Source organism: Gigantopelta aegis, chromosome 3 (assembly GCF_016097555.1).
Source record: "Gigantopelta aegis isolate Gae_Host chromosome 3, Gae_host_genome, whole genome shotgun sequence".
Classification (NCBI taxonomy): Eukaryota; Metazoa; Mollusca; class Gastropoda; order Neomphalida; family Peltospiridae; genus Gigantopelta; species Gigantopelta aegis.
Window position 1 is genome coordinate 87,670,752 of NC_054701.1, and position 18,578 is coordinate 87,689,329.

Below are 18,578 nucleotides of genomic sequence, written 5' to 3' on the forward strand. Positions count from 1 at the left end.
ACCACTGACATCGGTAGTAAACATACAGTAAGATTATTCACATCCACTTAAAAAATAATAATATAATTTTAATGGAAATGTAAATGCACATATGTAATAAAATGGAAATCTACCCTGATCAGTTAGATAGTTGATGAATAATTCATATTCATATTTAATTTTCAGTGTCTACATAAATTGGAGGGGCTGGACGTAGCCCACTGGTAAAGCATGGTCGGTCTAGGATCGGTCCATTTTTATTGGACCATTGTGCTATTTCTTATTACAGCCAGTGCACCACCACTGGTACATGTATATCAAAAGCTGTGGTATGGTGCATATAAAAGATTACCTGCTACTAATGAAAAAATATAGTGGGTTTCCTCTCTAAGACTATGTCAGAATTACCAAATGTTTGACATCCAATGAATCAATGTGCTCTTGTGGTGTCATTAAAAAAAAAAAAAAAGTGTTTACTTATACATATGTATTTCACACACGCACACATTTATTTCAGCTTATTTCCGTGCTTATATCCAATTAAGGTTCAAGCACACTGTCTTGGGCACACACCTCAGTTATCTGGGCTGTCTGTCCAGGACAGTGGGTTAGTTGGTTAGTGGTTAGGGAGAGAGAAGAGGGTGTAGTAGCCTTACACCTATGCATTGAGTCCTTAAGAACTTGCTATGGGCTAGAGCCGGTACGAGGTTGCGAACCCTGTACCTACCAGCCTGTAGTCCGATGGCTTAACCACTGCACCACCGAGGCCGGTTACACACACACACACACTCACACTGTCACGTATGTATGTGTGTGTATGTATGTATGTATGTATTGATGTATGAATATCTATATATTGTATGTATGTATGTATGTATGTATGTATGTATGTATACATGTATGTATGTATACATGTATGTATATGTATATTAAAGGTAAATGAACCTTCAGTGGTACTTTATTCAAATCTATTTAATAAAAATCATATTTAAAAAAATAAAGAAACAGAAATCTGCTCTGATCACTTAGATAATTGATTAATTTTGTGTCTACAAAAGTAGACTTTTACTTTGAGGAAATAGACATTAGCCAAGAAGTGTGTAATTTGTTAACTACATCAGTGGATGACTTCATGTGTACTTGGTAGTGAGATAATGCATTTATAATCCAACCTAATGAAATCTTAAATTTATAATTTTCCAAAAACCTACTGTAACTACTGTTGTGTTGTTGTTGTTATTATTTTTATTTAGGACAATTGTTATTACAAATAATTAAATAATTATAATTAACAGTAGTGGACAACATTTTTTGTAATCGGCTTGACCTGTACTCATTTATACAGTAATTATTTTAAATTATACATTCTGTAGTTGTTGAATGATTTTTGTTGTTGTTGTTTGTTTATTTGTTTATGAAATTAAGTTGTACAGACGTGCATTACAATTTTGACGTTTAGATAACCGTAACCACTGGTGTAAAATTCATCAAAATATCGGCGGGATTATCCCACAGAAGAAGAGCAGGAACACAACAAACAACGACATTGATATACGCTACGTAACATTCAATTACACAATTTATTAAGCACACTGTAGATTATTAAATACTTGTTACATTAATATCTACAGTTGGAATAATTTATATATGTATACACCAGAACATTACTCGATGTCGTAAAATCTCGATGTCGATCAACCGTTTGATCATGAATATTCAGTAGACGCTCACTGGCTGACGACTCTCAGTGTCTACGATTTAGTCTCTCCCTACGATGTAGGTGACGAACCTTTTCAGAAGGGAAAGGGATCGCGGTAGATCGCAACACTTGTTTCGTGCGCATTACGTTTGATGAATGTAATGTGATACACGATGACAGTACCCTGGTACCAGTGAAATTATCGTGATCCCTCGTGAACAAGCAACAGGTGTCGCTATATTCATAGCATTACTATTAGTGACCCAAATACGGGAACTGAAAATGGTGTGAAACAAATATTACTTTCTTTTCCCACTGCTTGACAGCTGCATATATAATACATGTGTAACGTGGATTTTAGTCTGACCTTTCTGGCGATGGTTCCGAGATGTGACATAACTGATTTTCAAAACAAAAAGGATACACATATCAATGTTATGATATTAGGTCATTTTGATTGTGTCAAACATATGAAGTGCTAACAACAATGGCGGGTACACGACTTCTAAAAGGAGGGGGTTGGAATTAACAAGCACCAAAGGTGTTCTTGCCTTCTAGAGTCTAATTGGAACACACGCTATTCCGATAGTGGGAAATTCAATCAACGTAAGGTTATTGATAGGCCGAGTACTCACCGTGTGGTGGGCAGCGACTGCCAGAAAATTACATAGCTTGGTCTCTTGACTAAGGACTGAATATCTGTCCAAATGTCCGTTTAGCCATCTACAGTTAGAGTACTCGGGCTAGGTTATTGGGATTTGACAGAAACATATGCATTTGTTGAGAGAGAGAGAGAGAGAGAGAGAGAGAGAGAGAGAAACAAGGGAATGTTCAAGATTTTCTTTGTTTTTGTCTTTGCTTCTTTGCTCCGACCTTTTTTGTCTGTTAAAACAGGTATATATAGATTTACAACCAGTATATATACTTATTTATCAACGAAACCATAGGCGTACGGGCTCCCATTTTTGTAGGGGGACAGGCTGATGTTTGCCCAAATTAAAGAAAAATGTCCGAATCTGGATTATAACGTTTGCATTACTGCCAAATGGCTATATAGGGTTGCAAACGAATCGCCAAGCATTTTACATGGATTACAACTAATACTGAGTGCAACTTAGAATAATGAAAATACATGGTGAAAAGTGTTCAAACCAACTCATTTTGCCCGAATTTGGGGATTTCTCCAGAACTGGGGAAGGGGGCAGTTGCCTTCCCCCTGTCCCCCTGTCTCGTACGCTTATGAACGAAACGCTATGTCAAGCAGCATACAAATATATTTGCCTTTATTGACAATCATTGTTGTTTTTCGGTAAATTGACCATACATTTCAGGGTCGTACAGGTTGATGACCCCTGCCCAAATTACTTTTTGCTTATTAGTGCACTTTTTTGTCAGCTACAGAGAAGACATTGTTTCACTGCCCCTACTGATTTTAGGATATCGTTTTCGAGAGGTGATGCATATCCCCATAACCCCAGGGCCGTACCTAGCAAGGAATGCGGCAGGGGTAGTAGCCTAGCCAGAAACCCCCCTCCCAATTTTTTTTAAATACCTTTTTTAAAAAGTGTCCTGTTTATTTAGCTAGAAAAGAACAAAATTGTTCCTTGATATTTGTTTTACTTCCCGCTTCCTAATTACTTTAGTCAAGACACGGCTCTGAACCACCTCTCGATCCGCCTGTTGAAGGTACAAGACCCAGAGTGCCTAATACTGGTAGCTATAAAAAATATTGAAACAGGTACATGTACTATATATGATATATATTACCTGCAGGGGTCGTCATCGTGGTGACTGGTTTCAGCACACCGTCTGCCCACCGATTCATGACCAGGGGCACGTCCTATGCTCATCATCGACGACATAAAAGCTAGACCCCAAGCGCGCCTTTCAGTCTGTCTGCATCTGTCGTGCGTCTGGATGGGGATGTGCTACCTGAACTCGCGCCATGTCAACAACGATACGATCGAATTTGAAAACCCATCATGGGCGGCGCTTAGACGTGTCAATCTTGGTCGATCTCATTAGTGTATCTAGTCCGTTGTGTAATCGACGTGCAATACACTGCGACCGGGTGATCAGTAAACAACGAAAGCCGTAACACAGACCTGTACACGTACAGGTTTTTCTACACCAAACCGGTCAGTTATTTCTGTCCATGGATGCCGACTGACTGATCGATCGATGCTGGAATTTCTGTCCTCTCTCTAAAACGCAATCACTAAATAGAAACTTCGCTGCGTGTGATTGACCTGTTGAAGTAATGTGTGAGATCTCGTTTTTTTAAATCGTCGATGGTGCAGTGAGATTTGGATGCGATCATCAGTTCGTGCAGTGAGGCAGACGAGAGAAGTGGATGGCGCGTGGATTTCATGCAGCTGAACGTGAACCTGTTAAAGAGGATGTAAAACAGTACACAGTCTCAGTTTTAACTTGCCCTATCGATTATTTTATCACAGCAGCAGCACAGTCTTCTTGGCGAATGTCCAATAACCGTCTATGTGCGACAAATTGCCAAACTGCCCAAGAAAGGGACAGGGTATCAGGGTTCGAACTTAACGGGCGACTGAAAACCCACAGTAAGGTTGCCCGCCTGGCGAACGATTTAAAAAAAAAAAATTAAATCAATAATTAATAAATAAATAAAAGTACAGCTATGTAGCCTACTTTGCACCATGAAAAAGTGTAGGTCTGCTTTTACATATAAACATATGCCCAATATAAGAATAGGTGTAAGGTAAGTGGCATGTAAAATTGGGCACAAATTTATGTCGACAAGATTCAGCCCTGGTTATGTGTACACGTCATAGATTGTATCCACTGAACATTATATTTTAGGGGTTTTTTTTTTTAATTATTATTATTTCGTTGAGATGGGGTGGGGGAGGAAGGGGTTGTGTCGGTTATACCAGTGCTCAACGTTTGGTGAACACAAGCATCTTTGTTTGTTGGAAATTATATAATCGGGAATTATATAATCCTATTATCTAATTTAATATGAAACGCTAAGCGATATTGCAAACCTAACACGTGCGTAGCTCGTGTTCTAACTTCTAACACGTGCATAGTTCGTGACCCATCACGTGCATAGTTCAAAATAAATGTTTTCTCTTATAATCTGTTGCAATATTGTTTTGTTTTTAGAAAATATTATTCGGGCAAGTGAAAATAGAACCGGGCAAGTGAAAATAGAACCGGGCAAGTGAAAGTGCTGTCACCACTTGCCCGGATGGCAACTCAAAAAAACCGAGTTAAGCGCAGACACTGGGGTATTAAAAATAAGAAATTACTGTCACTCAACGTCCATTACTATCGCTATATTACCATATGACCTATTGTGTATATATATTTGGTATTCATTGGATTAGGTCCCTCGTGAAATAACTTTCATTTGTCACTCGCTAAAGCTCGTTACAAGTGAAAATTATTTCACGAGGGACATAAATTTGATTATAACTGGTTTGTTATCCTCTGTGTTGCTAACGTATGTACATTCTATGTCTGATTAAAAATCTGCGTGGAAGTTTGTATAGCCCATCTCTCAAGTCGGTCTTGTTATAAGAAGGAAGGAAATGTTTTATTTAACGACGCACTCAACACATTTTATTTACGGTTATATGGCGTCAGACATATGGTTAAGGACCACACAGATATTGATGGAGGAAACCCGCTGTCGCCACTTCATGGGCTACTCTTTTCGATTGGCAGCAAAGGATCTTTTATATGCACCATCCCATACCACGGCCTTTGATGTACCAGTCATGGTGCACTGGCTGGAGCAAGAAATAGCCCAATGGGCCCACTGACGGGAATCGATCCCAAACCGACCGCGCATCAAGCGAGCGCTTTACCACTGGGCTACGTCTCGCCCCGTATTGACATAAGAATTAATACATCACGGGACATAGGAATGAGCTGCCCTGTCTGTCGGGATGTGTTCATATAAAACTGTGATTGTTTATAATTGGATGGGGAAAAGGGTTTGTTTTGTTTAACGATACCACTAGAGTACATTGGTTTATTCATCGGCTATTGTATGTCAAACATTTCGTAATTTTGATATATAGTCTTGGAGAGGAAACCCGCTACATTTTTCCATTAGTGGCAAGGGATCTTTTATATGCATCATCCCACAGACAGGATAGCACATACCAGTCGTGTTGCACTGGCTGGAACGAAAAATAGCCCAATGGGCCTACCGTCGGGGATCGATCCAAGACCGACAATGCATCAAGCGAGCATTTTACCATTGGGCTACGTCCCCAATTACACTCCCACCCCTTCCTCCTGGCCCCTGCATCTGGCTTTGTCCAGGGCGGACTAAACCGATTTTATCGTTTCTTCTTTTTTCGTTTTGTTGGCTTTGTTCAACTGGTCGTTTATGTGCGAAAGGAATAGGTTATTTGGCTGGAGCGGGTTTCCTGTCTAACGCTGGAACATGTGTTGTTACCACTAGTGCTATAAAGTAAACAATGTGCAAAGGTGTTTACAAACATTGCTGCCCCTTTTTTTCAGACAATACCTCTCATATAATGGCATTATTTATTGACCGCAGGGCTACATACTATAACAAACCAGAATAGGTATTCGCTGGTGGATAACAGAATTTGTTTCTTTATGCTATCTATAATGGCTGCTGACCGGCCTCGGTGGCGTCGTGGTTAGGCCATCGGTCTACAGGCTGATAGGTACTGGGTTCGGATTCCAGTCGAGGCATAGAATTTCAATCCAGATACCGACTCCAAACCCTGAGTGAGTGCTCCGCAAGGCTCAATGGGTAAGGTGTAAATCACTTGCACCGACCAGTGATCCATAACTGGTTCAACAAAGGCCATGCTTTGTGCTATCCTGCCTGTGGGAAGCGCAAATAAAAGATCCCTTGCTGCTAATCGGAAAGAGTAGCCCATGTAGTGGCGACAGCGGGTTTCCTCTCAAAATCTGTGTGGTCCTTAACCATATGTCTGACGCCATATAACCATAATAAAATGTGTTGAGTGCGTCGTTAAATAAAACATTTCTTTCTTTCTTTCTATAATGGCTGAAAAGAGATTCGCAAGTCGCAACACAATGTTGTTAGTGTAAGTCATAGTTACTAGGGTCTTTCCACGTCACATTAATTTTAGAGTAGTGTAGCCATAAGGATTTCATGTCCCTCCCCCTCCCCCTCTCCCCCTCGCCCTCTCCCCCTCCCCAACCATCTTACAAATGCAAACTTGAGAGGTCACGACATCAACAACGTCACCGGGTTGTTCGCCACGTATTTGCATGCAGTTTCTATTCGCTCAAAACAAAACTCTACCTACGCTAGTAGGCCTTATCGACGATGTGTTATTTTATATCCTAGGCTACAACAGGTCCGAATGGCATGTTTGCAAACATACATTGTATGACATACTCTGCTGTTGATGTGAAATTATACAATACGTGACACGTCATGGCATATAAAAACACACATGGTTTTGACTACATCTATGAGTGTCCACGGACGGATATTCGGTGAAGGGACCACCTGGTCTCAATCCAGTATCTTTAGCAACAAACATAGTCTGTCTGTCTGTCTGTCTGTCTCTCTGTCTCTCTCTCTCTCTCTCTCTCTCTCTCTCTCTCTCTCTCTCTCTCTCTCTCTCTATGTGATACTTGTATTACAATCAGCTCATGTTGACCATGTCCCGGTCCCTCTTTCACAAAATTTTGTATTCATAAAATGTCAGTATATTATCATTAATTGTTGAAAACTAACAGTGAATTCTTGAATTGTTAATGGTGGAATGTTATGGCGATATGTTCGATCAAGTTTAAAACGCTTGTCACTGATCATCTTTGTAAGAAAACATATATTTCACTAACAAAGCCTCAGCGCATTGGAATCTACAGCTATTAAAACATAATTAAGACACTATACGAAAATCCCAAGTTTAAACATAAATCGCTTTCGTTACACTGCATCCCGCCGCCTTCATCAAGGGGGACCGGCCTCGACGGCGTCGTTTTTAGGCCATCGGTCTACAGGCTGGTAGGTAATGGGTTCGGATCCCAGTCGAGACATGGGATTTTTAATCCAGATACCGACTCCAAACCTTTAGTGAGTGCTCCGCAAGGCTCAATGGGTAGGTGTAAACCACTTGCACCGACCAGTGATCCATAACTGGTTCAACAAAGGCCATGGTTTGTGCTATCCTGCCTGTGGGAAGCGCAGATAAAAGATATCTTGCTGCCCGTCGTAAAAGAGCAGCCTATGTGGCGACAGCGAGTTTCCTCTAAAAAACAGTGTCAGAATGACAATATGTTTGACGTCCAATTGCCGATGATAAGATAAAAAAATCGATGCGCTCTAGTGGCGTCGTTAAATAAAACAAACTTTACTTTCATCAAGGGGCTGTAATTGTCTCAGTTATTTTCGTTATGTCCATATTTACTAGCCCTTAAACATTAAGATATATGATTATTACCATAGGGAATGAAAGAGAAAACCGGCTGACGCCACAAACACTGCTAAATGGGTGGGTGTTTTTTTTTATGATACCATCTAATAGAGGTCGATACTACGAGGTTTAGCATCCAAGGCGGGCACTCTACAAATGAAATTCGTCCCATCTTCTTAATCACATTATGTTTATTAATACCATGACTTAGTATAGTATAGTTTATATAATTAGCTTTAAGTCTTCCGGCTCATGGACATATATTTCATATACAAATCAATAACATTTGACAAGTGGTGCATATATGGAGGATGGACAATTAAATATGTTGAGAACGTACACAATGTATTTTAAAGATATTTACCAATATTACATAATTCTTTTCTGTTTTGAACAGACAAATTTAAACAGATAGTATTTCTTAATATATACTCTTCAAAAAAAGTATGGTAATTCTAATAAGAATTTACAATTGCCAAAATTGTACGGTATATTAGATGTGGGGAATGGTTATATGACAATAGTGAATTAGTTGGGCAAACATTACATCCGGTAGTTCAGTATTACAGTAGGTATTAAGTTAAATTTGAAAGTTGACGGGTTTTTTCAGTAATCGCAAATTCAAACAATAAATTTGACTGAAAACAAAACAATAACAACTACATGATCAACAGAATGAAAACGATTGACAGAAATAATGTTCCACAGTGATTAATCGACCTTCCTGGAAATTGTCAAAATCGAGAATGACACCCCACACACGTGTACGGGGCAACTGCGTGAGGCATGTGCAAACTATGGAATGTGTTTCGGTGTGTTGATAAACAGACCTGAACGTTCTTTACTAGGATGTCTGTGGTCAAAACGTATGCTCGGTCTAATAGTTGATATTAACATTAATATTTCAGGTTCCCCTACCTTTTGTGAAGAGTATATATTGAATGTACAATGGAGATTTCAAAATAAAGTGATATTCATCCTCTATATCCTTCTGATGACACATCTAACATTTCCGTTACGACCTTTCAATATGATAATAATTTACCTTATTCAACAAACAACTGGTGAGAAGAAATCTATCTGTATTTTTGCATAGTTCTTTACACTGTTTTTATTTAAATCTTGAATTTTTATATTGATGTTGATCATCACCTTATTTGTTTGCATTACCATAGTTTGACATCCAATAGCCGATGTATTTTTCGTGCTGGGGTGTCGTTAAACATTCATTCATTCATTCATTCAATCTAGCAATGATATTCTAAGGAAGTACTAAAAGCAAAAGGTATCTATTAAATGCTTATATACATTAAATTTAGGGGAGTTTTCTACCATAGTGTACACTTTTTGTAACGGTCGTGGACCAGGTGTTACCATATTAACCTGTAATATATTTTCAAAAGTCCACGTTACAAAATGAGCGCGAAATCTGCATGAGCTGTAGACAGTTTACATTACATTCAACAATTTCTAAATATATGTACAAGTAGACTATTAAGGTGGTCTTTTATATGCCAAGATATGTGACATTATAACCATAACAGAACATCTAACATTCAGTAAAATAATTTAGAAGATACTTACACAGAATTCAAGTCCTTACAAAAATCTTGACTGACAAAGTTTACAAATTATATTATATTTGTATTTACATCCAAGAGGCATTGATCTGGAGTGGACTTAGCACAGACCATTATAAAAGTCATAGCTTTCGAATAGGTGCAGCAACCACAGCAGCTATGATGGGTATTCCAGATGAAAAAATTCAACAAATGGGAAGGTGGCATTCCAATGCTTTCAAAAAGTACATTCGGGTACCTGCATTACAATTGTAGCTGATAACACACCACTATGGGTGATATCATACAGAAATATCAATGCTAGGTAAATATGTGGAATTATGGAAACAGGGACAATTGTGCTTAGGAGTAGTAGTCATGGGGACAAGGGCCTCTGACTACAATGAATTGTATTCATATTGTATTTGCGTGAACCATGGGCGTCGTGGGGACAAGGGCCTCTGACAAACATGAATTTGTGTATTCATAATGTAATTTCTTAAATCATGGACGTCATGGGGACAAGGGCCTCTGAAAGCCACAATTTTATAATATTGCATTCTGCTTGACCCATGAAATCCTGGGGACAAGGTCTTCTTGTAACTATGCATTTGTGAATTCATGATATATTTTGTTTGAAACATTTGCGTCATGGGGACAAGGGCCTCTGACAAACATGATTTTTTGTATCATAATATTTGTGTTTGCATACATGTCAGGGGTATAATGGCCTCTGACTATGGTGGTGTTGTTGTTGTTGGTTTTTTTTTTTTTTTTTTTTTTTGGGGGGGGGGGGGGGGTTTGTTTGGATTTTTTAGGATTATAATGTGTTTTGCTTCATAGAAATAAAACCCCTGACAAATAGGTTATATTTGTCAACGAATTGTTAGGTTATACAATGTTTTGGATGGGGTTATTGTGATGTTCACAATATGGTGGCGTATAATGTTGCCCACATCTTTGATGACATGGTAATAAGACAGTTTTATCAGTGATAATATTGTTAAATTTAATTCATTACATATACATGTATATTGTTATGTAACTAGTTAGATATGTATATGAATATGTCAATTCTCGTCATTTATTATGTCACCAATAAATGGCCTTTTTCAATTCAACTAGCTGTTCATGTATTTTATTCTAGTTAGTCATCAAACTTAGCAAAACATTGTAACAGGTTGACATAAAATGTTATTTAATGCAGTTAAATCTATTTATGTAAACTGTTGAATAATCTAAAATTAAGCATGAAAAGACAACTCGTCCTATTACTTGAAACTCACGGTTATGGTTCTTGATCAAAGATCTAATAGAGGGCGCTATTAAGTAAAACAATTCGGTAATTAGTATTAATCAACGAAGATTCCATTAAATAACCCTCCATCCCACCCAATACACTGAGTTATATAATTTTGGTATTCACTAGTAGTTTTAGTCTTCCGCTTATTTTGAATATTCAACAGTATGACATTAGTTCTTAAGGGCGTATAATGTTGCCCACATCTTTGATGACATGGTAATAAGACAATTTTATCAGTGATAATATTGTTAAATTTAATTCATTACATATATATTGTTATGTAACTAGTTAGATATGTATATGAATATGTCAATTCTCGTCATTTATTATGTCACCAATAAATGGCCTTTTTCAATTCAACTAGCTGTTCATGTATTTTATTCTAGTTAGTCATCAAACTTGGCAAAACATTGTAACAGGTTGACATAAAATAATTTAGAAGATACTTACACAGAATTCAAGTCCTTACAAAAATCTTGACTGACAAAGTTTACAAATTATATTATAGTTGTATTTACATCCAAAAGTGGAGACAGAGCGGCAATAGCTTGTTAGATGGTATTCTCTTGATGAATCTCTGCTAGTTCTTCTGCTAGAAAGAGGATTTTAAGGATTGTATTAATACTTGTAAGCCTCAACGTACCGGAAGGTTTGGTTCCGTTGCTCTCTGACGGCTTTCGTGGTTCAAGTTGGCATGGCTTCGACCAACGTCAATAGCAACCATTTTCTGTAATGTGTGAAGTTGGAACGAGCAGCATTCAGGCAGATAGTGTTTGAATGTGTTTACACACTTCCGTTCGAAATCTAGTGCAAGTCAGTGTTTACGGGGAAGACATTTGCTTATAAATGCTGGGATGATGACGTTGCTTCCAGACACTGTAACTTTAATAACATTAAAGAGGTTCCTGTGTTATATCCCGCTACTCGATAGCATTGTTTGCTTGGATGCCAGGCACACACACACACACACACACACACACACACACACACACACACATTACAAAATCCTGCCTACGCTACTGTATCCAAAATCCTAATAATTATAGAAGCATTCTCTTAGCTTTTCTTTGAAGTTCTTTACTTTTTATTATTCATATTTATGCTGCACCTACCCACCCTTACCGCTGCCCAGCACAGAATATTTTTAAAGGACCTGTAGAAGTCGGGATTGTTCGCTTCACGGACAACGAATCTAGCCTGAAAGTATGGTCGCTTGGTTTTGGAAGCTGTAAACATTCGAGACGGTTGTCGATTTATGAATAAAACTTCGGACACAAAACAATCGGGGGGGGGGGGGGGGGGGGGGGGGGAGACGTAGCCCAGTGGTAAAGCACTCTCTTGATGCGCGATCGGTCTGGGATCGATCCCCGTCGGTGGGCCCATTGGGCTATTTCTCGCTCCATTCAGTGCACCACGACTGGTATATCAAAGGCCGTGGTATGTGCTATCCTGTCTGTGCATATAAAAGATCCCTTGCTATTATTGGAAAAATGCAGTGGGTTTCCACTCTAAGACTATATATCGAAATTACCAAATGTTTGACATCCAATAGCCGATGATTAATAATTCAATGTTCTCTAGTGGTGTCTTTAAACAAAACAAAACTTTTTTTTCAAAACAATTGGCGATGTGTGAGTCTTGGTGCAGTGGGTTCGAATCCTGTCAGTTGACACTTAGTGTTTTTAAATATTATATTTCCTGTGTCGACGTTTCTGCTGGTAGACTATTAGTCCTCGAGTCCGTCATTAGCCCCGTTGCAATTTAAAAAGTTTTGTATATTAATACCAAAGTAGGCTTACGTGTATATGACCAAAAACAAAAGAGATAACTTAAATCCAACCTTCCAAGTCGATTTTCTCTTTATGTCGAGCAATATTAATTCTATTCCCGTTTTTGGTCACAAAAGCTACAACGGGGTTATGACATTCAAGGACTCCTCAAATGAAGGCTTTCAAAACGATTTATAGCTGACGTTTTCAAGGCTACATCTTGTCATTACGCATCACAATCTAAAATGATGTCTGATGCAATATCCTATTTTGATTTATCGCTGTCACGAGATGGCATATAAAAGATCCCCTGCTGCTAATGGAAAAATGTAACTGGTTTCCTCTAAGATTTCGTGTAAAAAATTACCAAATGTTTGACATCCAATAGCGGATCATTAAGATATTAATGTGCTCAAGTGATGTCGTTAAAACGTAGACAAAACAAAATTTAAACACTTAGCTTGGAAAGAGTAGACTACAGTATGCATCCACAATGGGGGGGGGGGGGGGGGGGGGGGGGGGGGGGGGGAGAGGGCAATAGTGGATGGAACATTATATAAAGGCAGAGAGCTGTCAGTTTAGCACATATTATCCGGCTTGAAGAATAAATGAAAACTGTACATGCTAACCGTTATGTCTTTCAACAAAAAAAGATTTAAAAAAAAAAAAGATTAAAAAAAAACCTAAACTAAACTAAACTAAACAGCAGCATCTTCTATGTTCTAACAAAACAAACTTGTTGCAACAATGGTCGTCTTAGGTAAATCATTATTTTAACTAAAACAACCTACAATGTATTCGGTCAAAACCTTACTTGCAGAATCCTGCCAGTGATTTAAAAATAATTTGAAAACATTCCGAATTATCCTGAGGGTATACGACATGTTTCGTGTGAATTACGAATGCCTTAAAACATGTTTTATTTTATAAAATAAATAATTTGTAATGTAAAACTGAAGACTGGTTTAGTTAGTTTTTTTATAAATAAATAAATAATGTTTAATGTAAAATTGAAGACGGATAACCCACCCCGTACGTATTGGTATGGTTCGCTGTACTGCGGCCACTAAAATAGACTCGCCCGATATTTTTAGAATTTGTATGCTCCCAAATAACGTTATAAAAGGCGAAGTGTGATTGGTCAATATTTAAATTATTATTTACAGATGAAATGTTACCTGGACATTGGGGACTACACAGTGTTGTTAGTTTTAAATCACTGGCAGGATTCTGCAAGTAAGGTTTTGATTGGTGGACATGAGCTCCAACTGGCTGGTGTTAGATCCACATGTAATAGTGGAGCTAATTTTAATTAGATTGCTCAGTCGGTTGAGTGCTCGCTTGAGGTGCTTGCGTCGGAGGATCGAACCACCATGATGCATTCAACTAAATGTTTTTGTTTTTCTTTCCAACCAGTGCTGCAGTGCACCTCAACTGGTCAAAGGTCATGTTATATGCTTTCCCAGTCGCGGATCCGAAAAATCCATTTAGGGGAGCCCCAATAACATCTGGCTGAAGATCACATGCGTCCCCGAAGGGAATCCTCGGATTCTCTGTGTGTGTGTGTGGGGTGTGGGGTGGGGGGTGGGGGTGAATGCACATAAAAGATCCTATGCTGAAAAAAAATAGCGGGTTTCCTCTGATGACTACGTATCAGAATTATCGAATGTTTGACATCAAATAGCCGATGATTAATTAATCACTGTGCTCTAGTGACGTCGTTAAACAATACAAACTCTAACTTCTCAAAGACCCTGAGAAAAACGTCTCGAATTCGGCTACGATTATCCATCTTTGGCGGGGTCCTTCCGAAATACAATTGTTCGTGATACACGCTACCACTCATACTAAAAGGCAAAAGTTATTGTGACATGGATTGTTTGGAGTAATAAATTTGTGAATGGATTTATGGATGTAAACCAAAGAAAATGTGCATGAAATAGCTTGAAAAAAATGCAACCAAGCAGTTGTTGCAGCGATTGCATGCTTTGTGCAAGAAATATGGAATATTCGGGGAAAATCATGTCCAGTGTTCACCATAAAAGGCCAGACATTCAGTCACAAATCATTGCCACTCTGTGCATCCTTCAGAAGTCCAGAAGTCAGAAAAACGCCATTAGTGAACTGTTTGATGCCATGCCATGCCATGCCATGCCGCGCCTCAGTGAAAATGATAGATGGCGAGTCATAGGGATGCTTGAATTTGGGACCTCGCAGCGTCTGTGGGAAGCGCAAATAAAAGATCCCATGCTGCTAATCCTCTCAAAATCTGTGTGGTCCTTAACCATATGTTTGACGCCATATGACCGTAAATAAAATGTGTTGAGTGCGTCGTTAAATAAAACATTCTTTCTTTTTCTTTTTTTTCCGGTTTTTTTTTTGTCATGCTACGCTTTCCGGAAATACATATTCAGTGGGAATCGGCGGGAACGCTTTCCAGACGGTTCGTCCACTGGACAATTCGTCCACAGACAATTCGTCCACCGGACGATTCGTCCACTCACCTCGGACAATTCGTCCACTCGATGACTGCATTTTTTTCAAACATATTAATAGTTATTTCTTTGACATTGTAATCATTTCTTAACATTATTTTGTGGTATACTATAACCAAAAAAGTAAAATAGAGTTTCAACATTACTATCCAGTTTTTATTAACTGTTTGTATTCATTATCATGCGAATGATTCGTCCACGGACGATTCGTCCACTCGCTCGTACACGATGTGGTAAATAGGGGAATGGGAACTCTATTTACGTGCCCATATCCACAAGGGTTCAGGCACGCCCACCCTGGTACAGGTAGTTAGCGGTGCAGCTTTGAAATAAGGCGTGTTGTTTTAGACGCTACTGGATCCAACTTGGTGAAACAAGCTTAAACAGTAATGAGTCTGCATTGCTAATTACTTCACGATATCACAATAGAGTACACCTGTACACTTAATTGGTAAAGCAAACAGAAACCATACAAGTTGAAAGGGAAGGGCTAAAGATTATCTTTACTGGGCATATTGTACGAAAAACATCCTACGACATGTAGCGTGAAAGGCGTACATTATAGAAACAAATAATAACCGAATAAATAGAAACACCAAAAAATTATGTCTGCAGAGCATTGTTACAAAAACATCTACAAAGCGTAATCTAATGCAATATTCTCGGAACCGGCGTGACGTCACACGGCCTAGTTACCGATCATCCGGGTCTTTGGGGGTGAAGCAAAGCCTTAGTGATTACTGGTTTACATAGAATAAAGTTATCATATTAACTTTTTACATGCCTTACATATTGTCATTTATTTTTTGTAGCCAACACATAGTTGCAGTATGTCTTATGTGTATTATAACAGCTTGGGTTGCCATATAAGAGAAACGAATAACGGGAATCTGAATTAGTATAATCTATATTTAGTACCGATGTGTTTCCGTGTACTTTGAATGTCGAGGGGACAGGGCAGGTTGGGCAGAATATAATTTTTGTTCATGCAATTTTCAGGTAATGTTAATTATAAATTTTAACAATTATGAAATGATAAGATAATTATTAATATAATAATTATGATGTGGGCTACAAAATATATAATTTGTATTTATAATAAAATTTGTATGCATGATTAAGTTAATTATTTTTATGATTTAATAATTATTTTATTTCCAAATAATATGTAATAATTAAACAATGGCAAAGTTGTTACTTTACAAGTTCAAAATTACAATAGTATTATTGTCATATCTTATTATATAGATGTATTGGCAACAGTATAATGTTCCACTGAATACATTCTTTTATTCTTAAAACAAAATACAGTTTCTTAAAATAATGAAATGCTTTTGTTTTTACACATTGCAAAATTACCACATAATGTTGCCCTTCCTTACTGCTTGAATGCAGGCAACAAAAAATAGCAATAATAAAATATAGCCATCCTCAGACCTAGACATCTAGGGGGAGTAATATCTCTCTCTACTTACCCATCACACCTGATATTAGTTTCAAGGAGAATAATATAAATATATAGTTTCCTTTGGCATGTGAATTTATATACATGTAGTATCAATATGGTAATATTTTAAATTGCCCCCCATAAACTACATTAGGGAGCAAATAATCAGTTCCCTCATTTATTTTCATGTCGAGGTCTACAACCTAATAAAACATAAGTGTTACCTCGTCGAACAAACATGCAAATGTTTTAATAATAGGGTTTAACCTGGTATATTTAGTAATAAAACACAAAAACTTACCTGAGTAAATAATGGTTAATATATACTCTTCAAAAAAAGAAACGCAAAAGGGTACACATGGGTTATAACTCCGATTTTATGTTTCCTACCGGTTCATGCTTTGTGAATATATGGTCATTGCATGTCCCAAACACATTCCCACGGTTACATTCGATAAAACGCAGCTACTGTACAATAAAGTTCCAAAATGTGAATATTCGCAAAAACGCAGCCACGTGCAAACAATGTCACCACTGCACGTGCGTTGTCTGCACGTGCAACATGAACACCGACAGTATAAAAGTGCAGGGTGTTCGCTTGCCTGGCCTCTGTGTCTGGCCGACAGTTGACAATCCAGGACATGCCACGTCTCAGTGAACCGCAGAGAAACAATGCCATCGGCCGACTAGACGCAGGCGAATCCAGAACGGCCGTTGCCAGGGCATTCCATGTGTCCCCAAGCACCATCTCCAGACTGTGGGACCGTTACCAGCAACATGGATCAACACGTGACCTCCCTAGATCCGGTCGACCACGGGTCACTACCCCCGGGCAGGACCGCTACATCCGGGTACGCCACCTTCGGGAACGATTGACTACTGCCACCTCCACAGCCGCAGCAATACCAGGTTTGCGCAGGATATCCGACCAGACCGTACGGAACCGCCTACGTGAGGTAGGAATTCGTGCCAGGCGTCCAGTTCGAGGTGTCATCTTAACACCACAACACCGTCGACTCCGACTGCAGTGGTGCCAGATTCATCGACAATGGCCTCAAATGCGATGGAGACAGGTGTGGTTCAGTGACGAGTCCCGATTTCTGCTCCGACGTCATGATGGAAGATGTCGCGTGTATAGGCGTCGTGGTGAACGTTATGCGGCAAACTGCGTGCAGGAAGTGGACAGATTCGGCGGGGGTAGTGTCATGGTGTGGGCAGCCATCTCACACACTGGCATAACTGACCTGGTCCACGTGCAGGGCAACCTTAATGCACAGGGCTACATTGACCAGATCCTCCGGCCACACATCGTTCCAGTTATGGTCAACGCCAACGCAGTGTTCCAACATGACAACGTCAGGCCTCACACAGCACGTCTCACAACGGCTTTCCTACAGAACAACAACATTAATGTCCTTCCTTGGCCATCGATATCACCGGATTTGAACCCAATTGAGCATCTATGGGACGAGTTGGACCGACGCCTCCGACAGCGACAACCACAGCCCCAGACCCTGCCCGAGCTGGCAGCAGCCTTGCAGGCCGAGTGGGCCACCATCCCCCGGGACGTCATCCGTACTCTGGTTGCTTCAATGGGAAGGCGGTGCCAGGCAGTTGTCAACACACGCGGAGGCCACACCCGGTATTGACTCCAGATGACCTTGACCTTGGTGGTGTGTCCTATCACTTACTCACAATGGACTACAGTGAATTGTGAACAATCCTGCAACATTTGGTAATTATCGGACTCACCATTCAATAATTAAATCAATTCTCCAAATGTTACGACAATGTGGTTTTGCGTTTCTTCTTTTGAAGAGTATATATATGTATAATATTGGTGTTGTTTTATATCTAGTCACAATGGATATTGCAGATATTTTCTTGTTCAGTCTTGTGCTGTATTGG

At 39.1% G+C, this 18,578-nt stretch overlaps 1 protein-coding gene across 1 annotated transcript in view; it reads right to left on the minus strand.

The window, feature by feature from the left end:
- LOC121369261 (inosine-5'-monophosphate dehydrogenase 1-like) overlaps nucleotides 1-4,293 on the minus strand; it is a 49,019-nt gene extending 44,726 nt beyond the window's left edge. Inside the window, exon 1 of the mRNA XM_041494224.1 lies at nucleotides 3,446-4,293. Coding sequence (XP_041350158.1) covers nucleotides 3,446-3,540 — 95 coding nt within the window. The 5' untranslated portion in view covers nucleotides 3,541-4,293. The remainder of the gene's footprint in view (nucleotides 1-3,445) is intronic.
- Nucleotides 4,294-18,578: the final 14,285 nt, after the last annotated feature.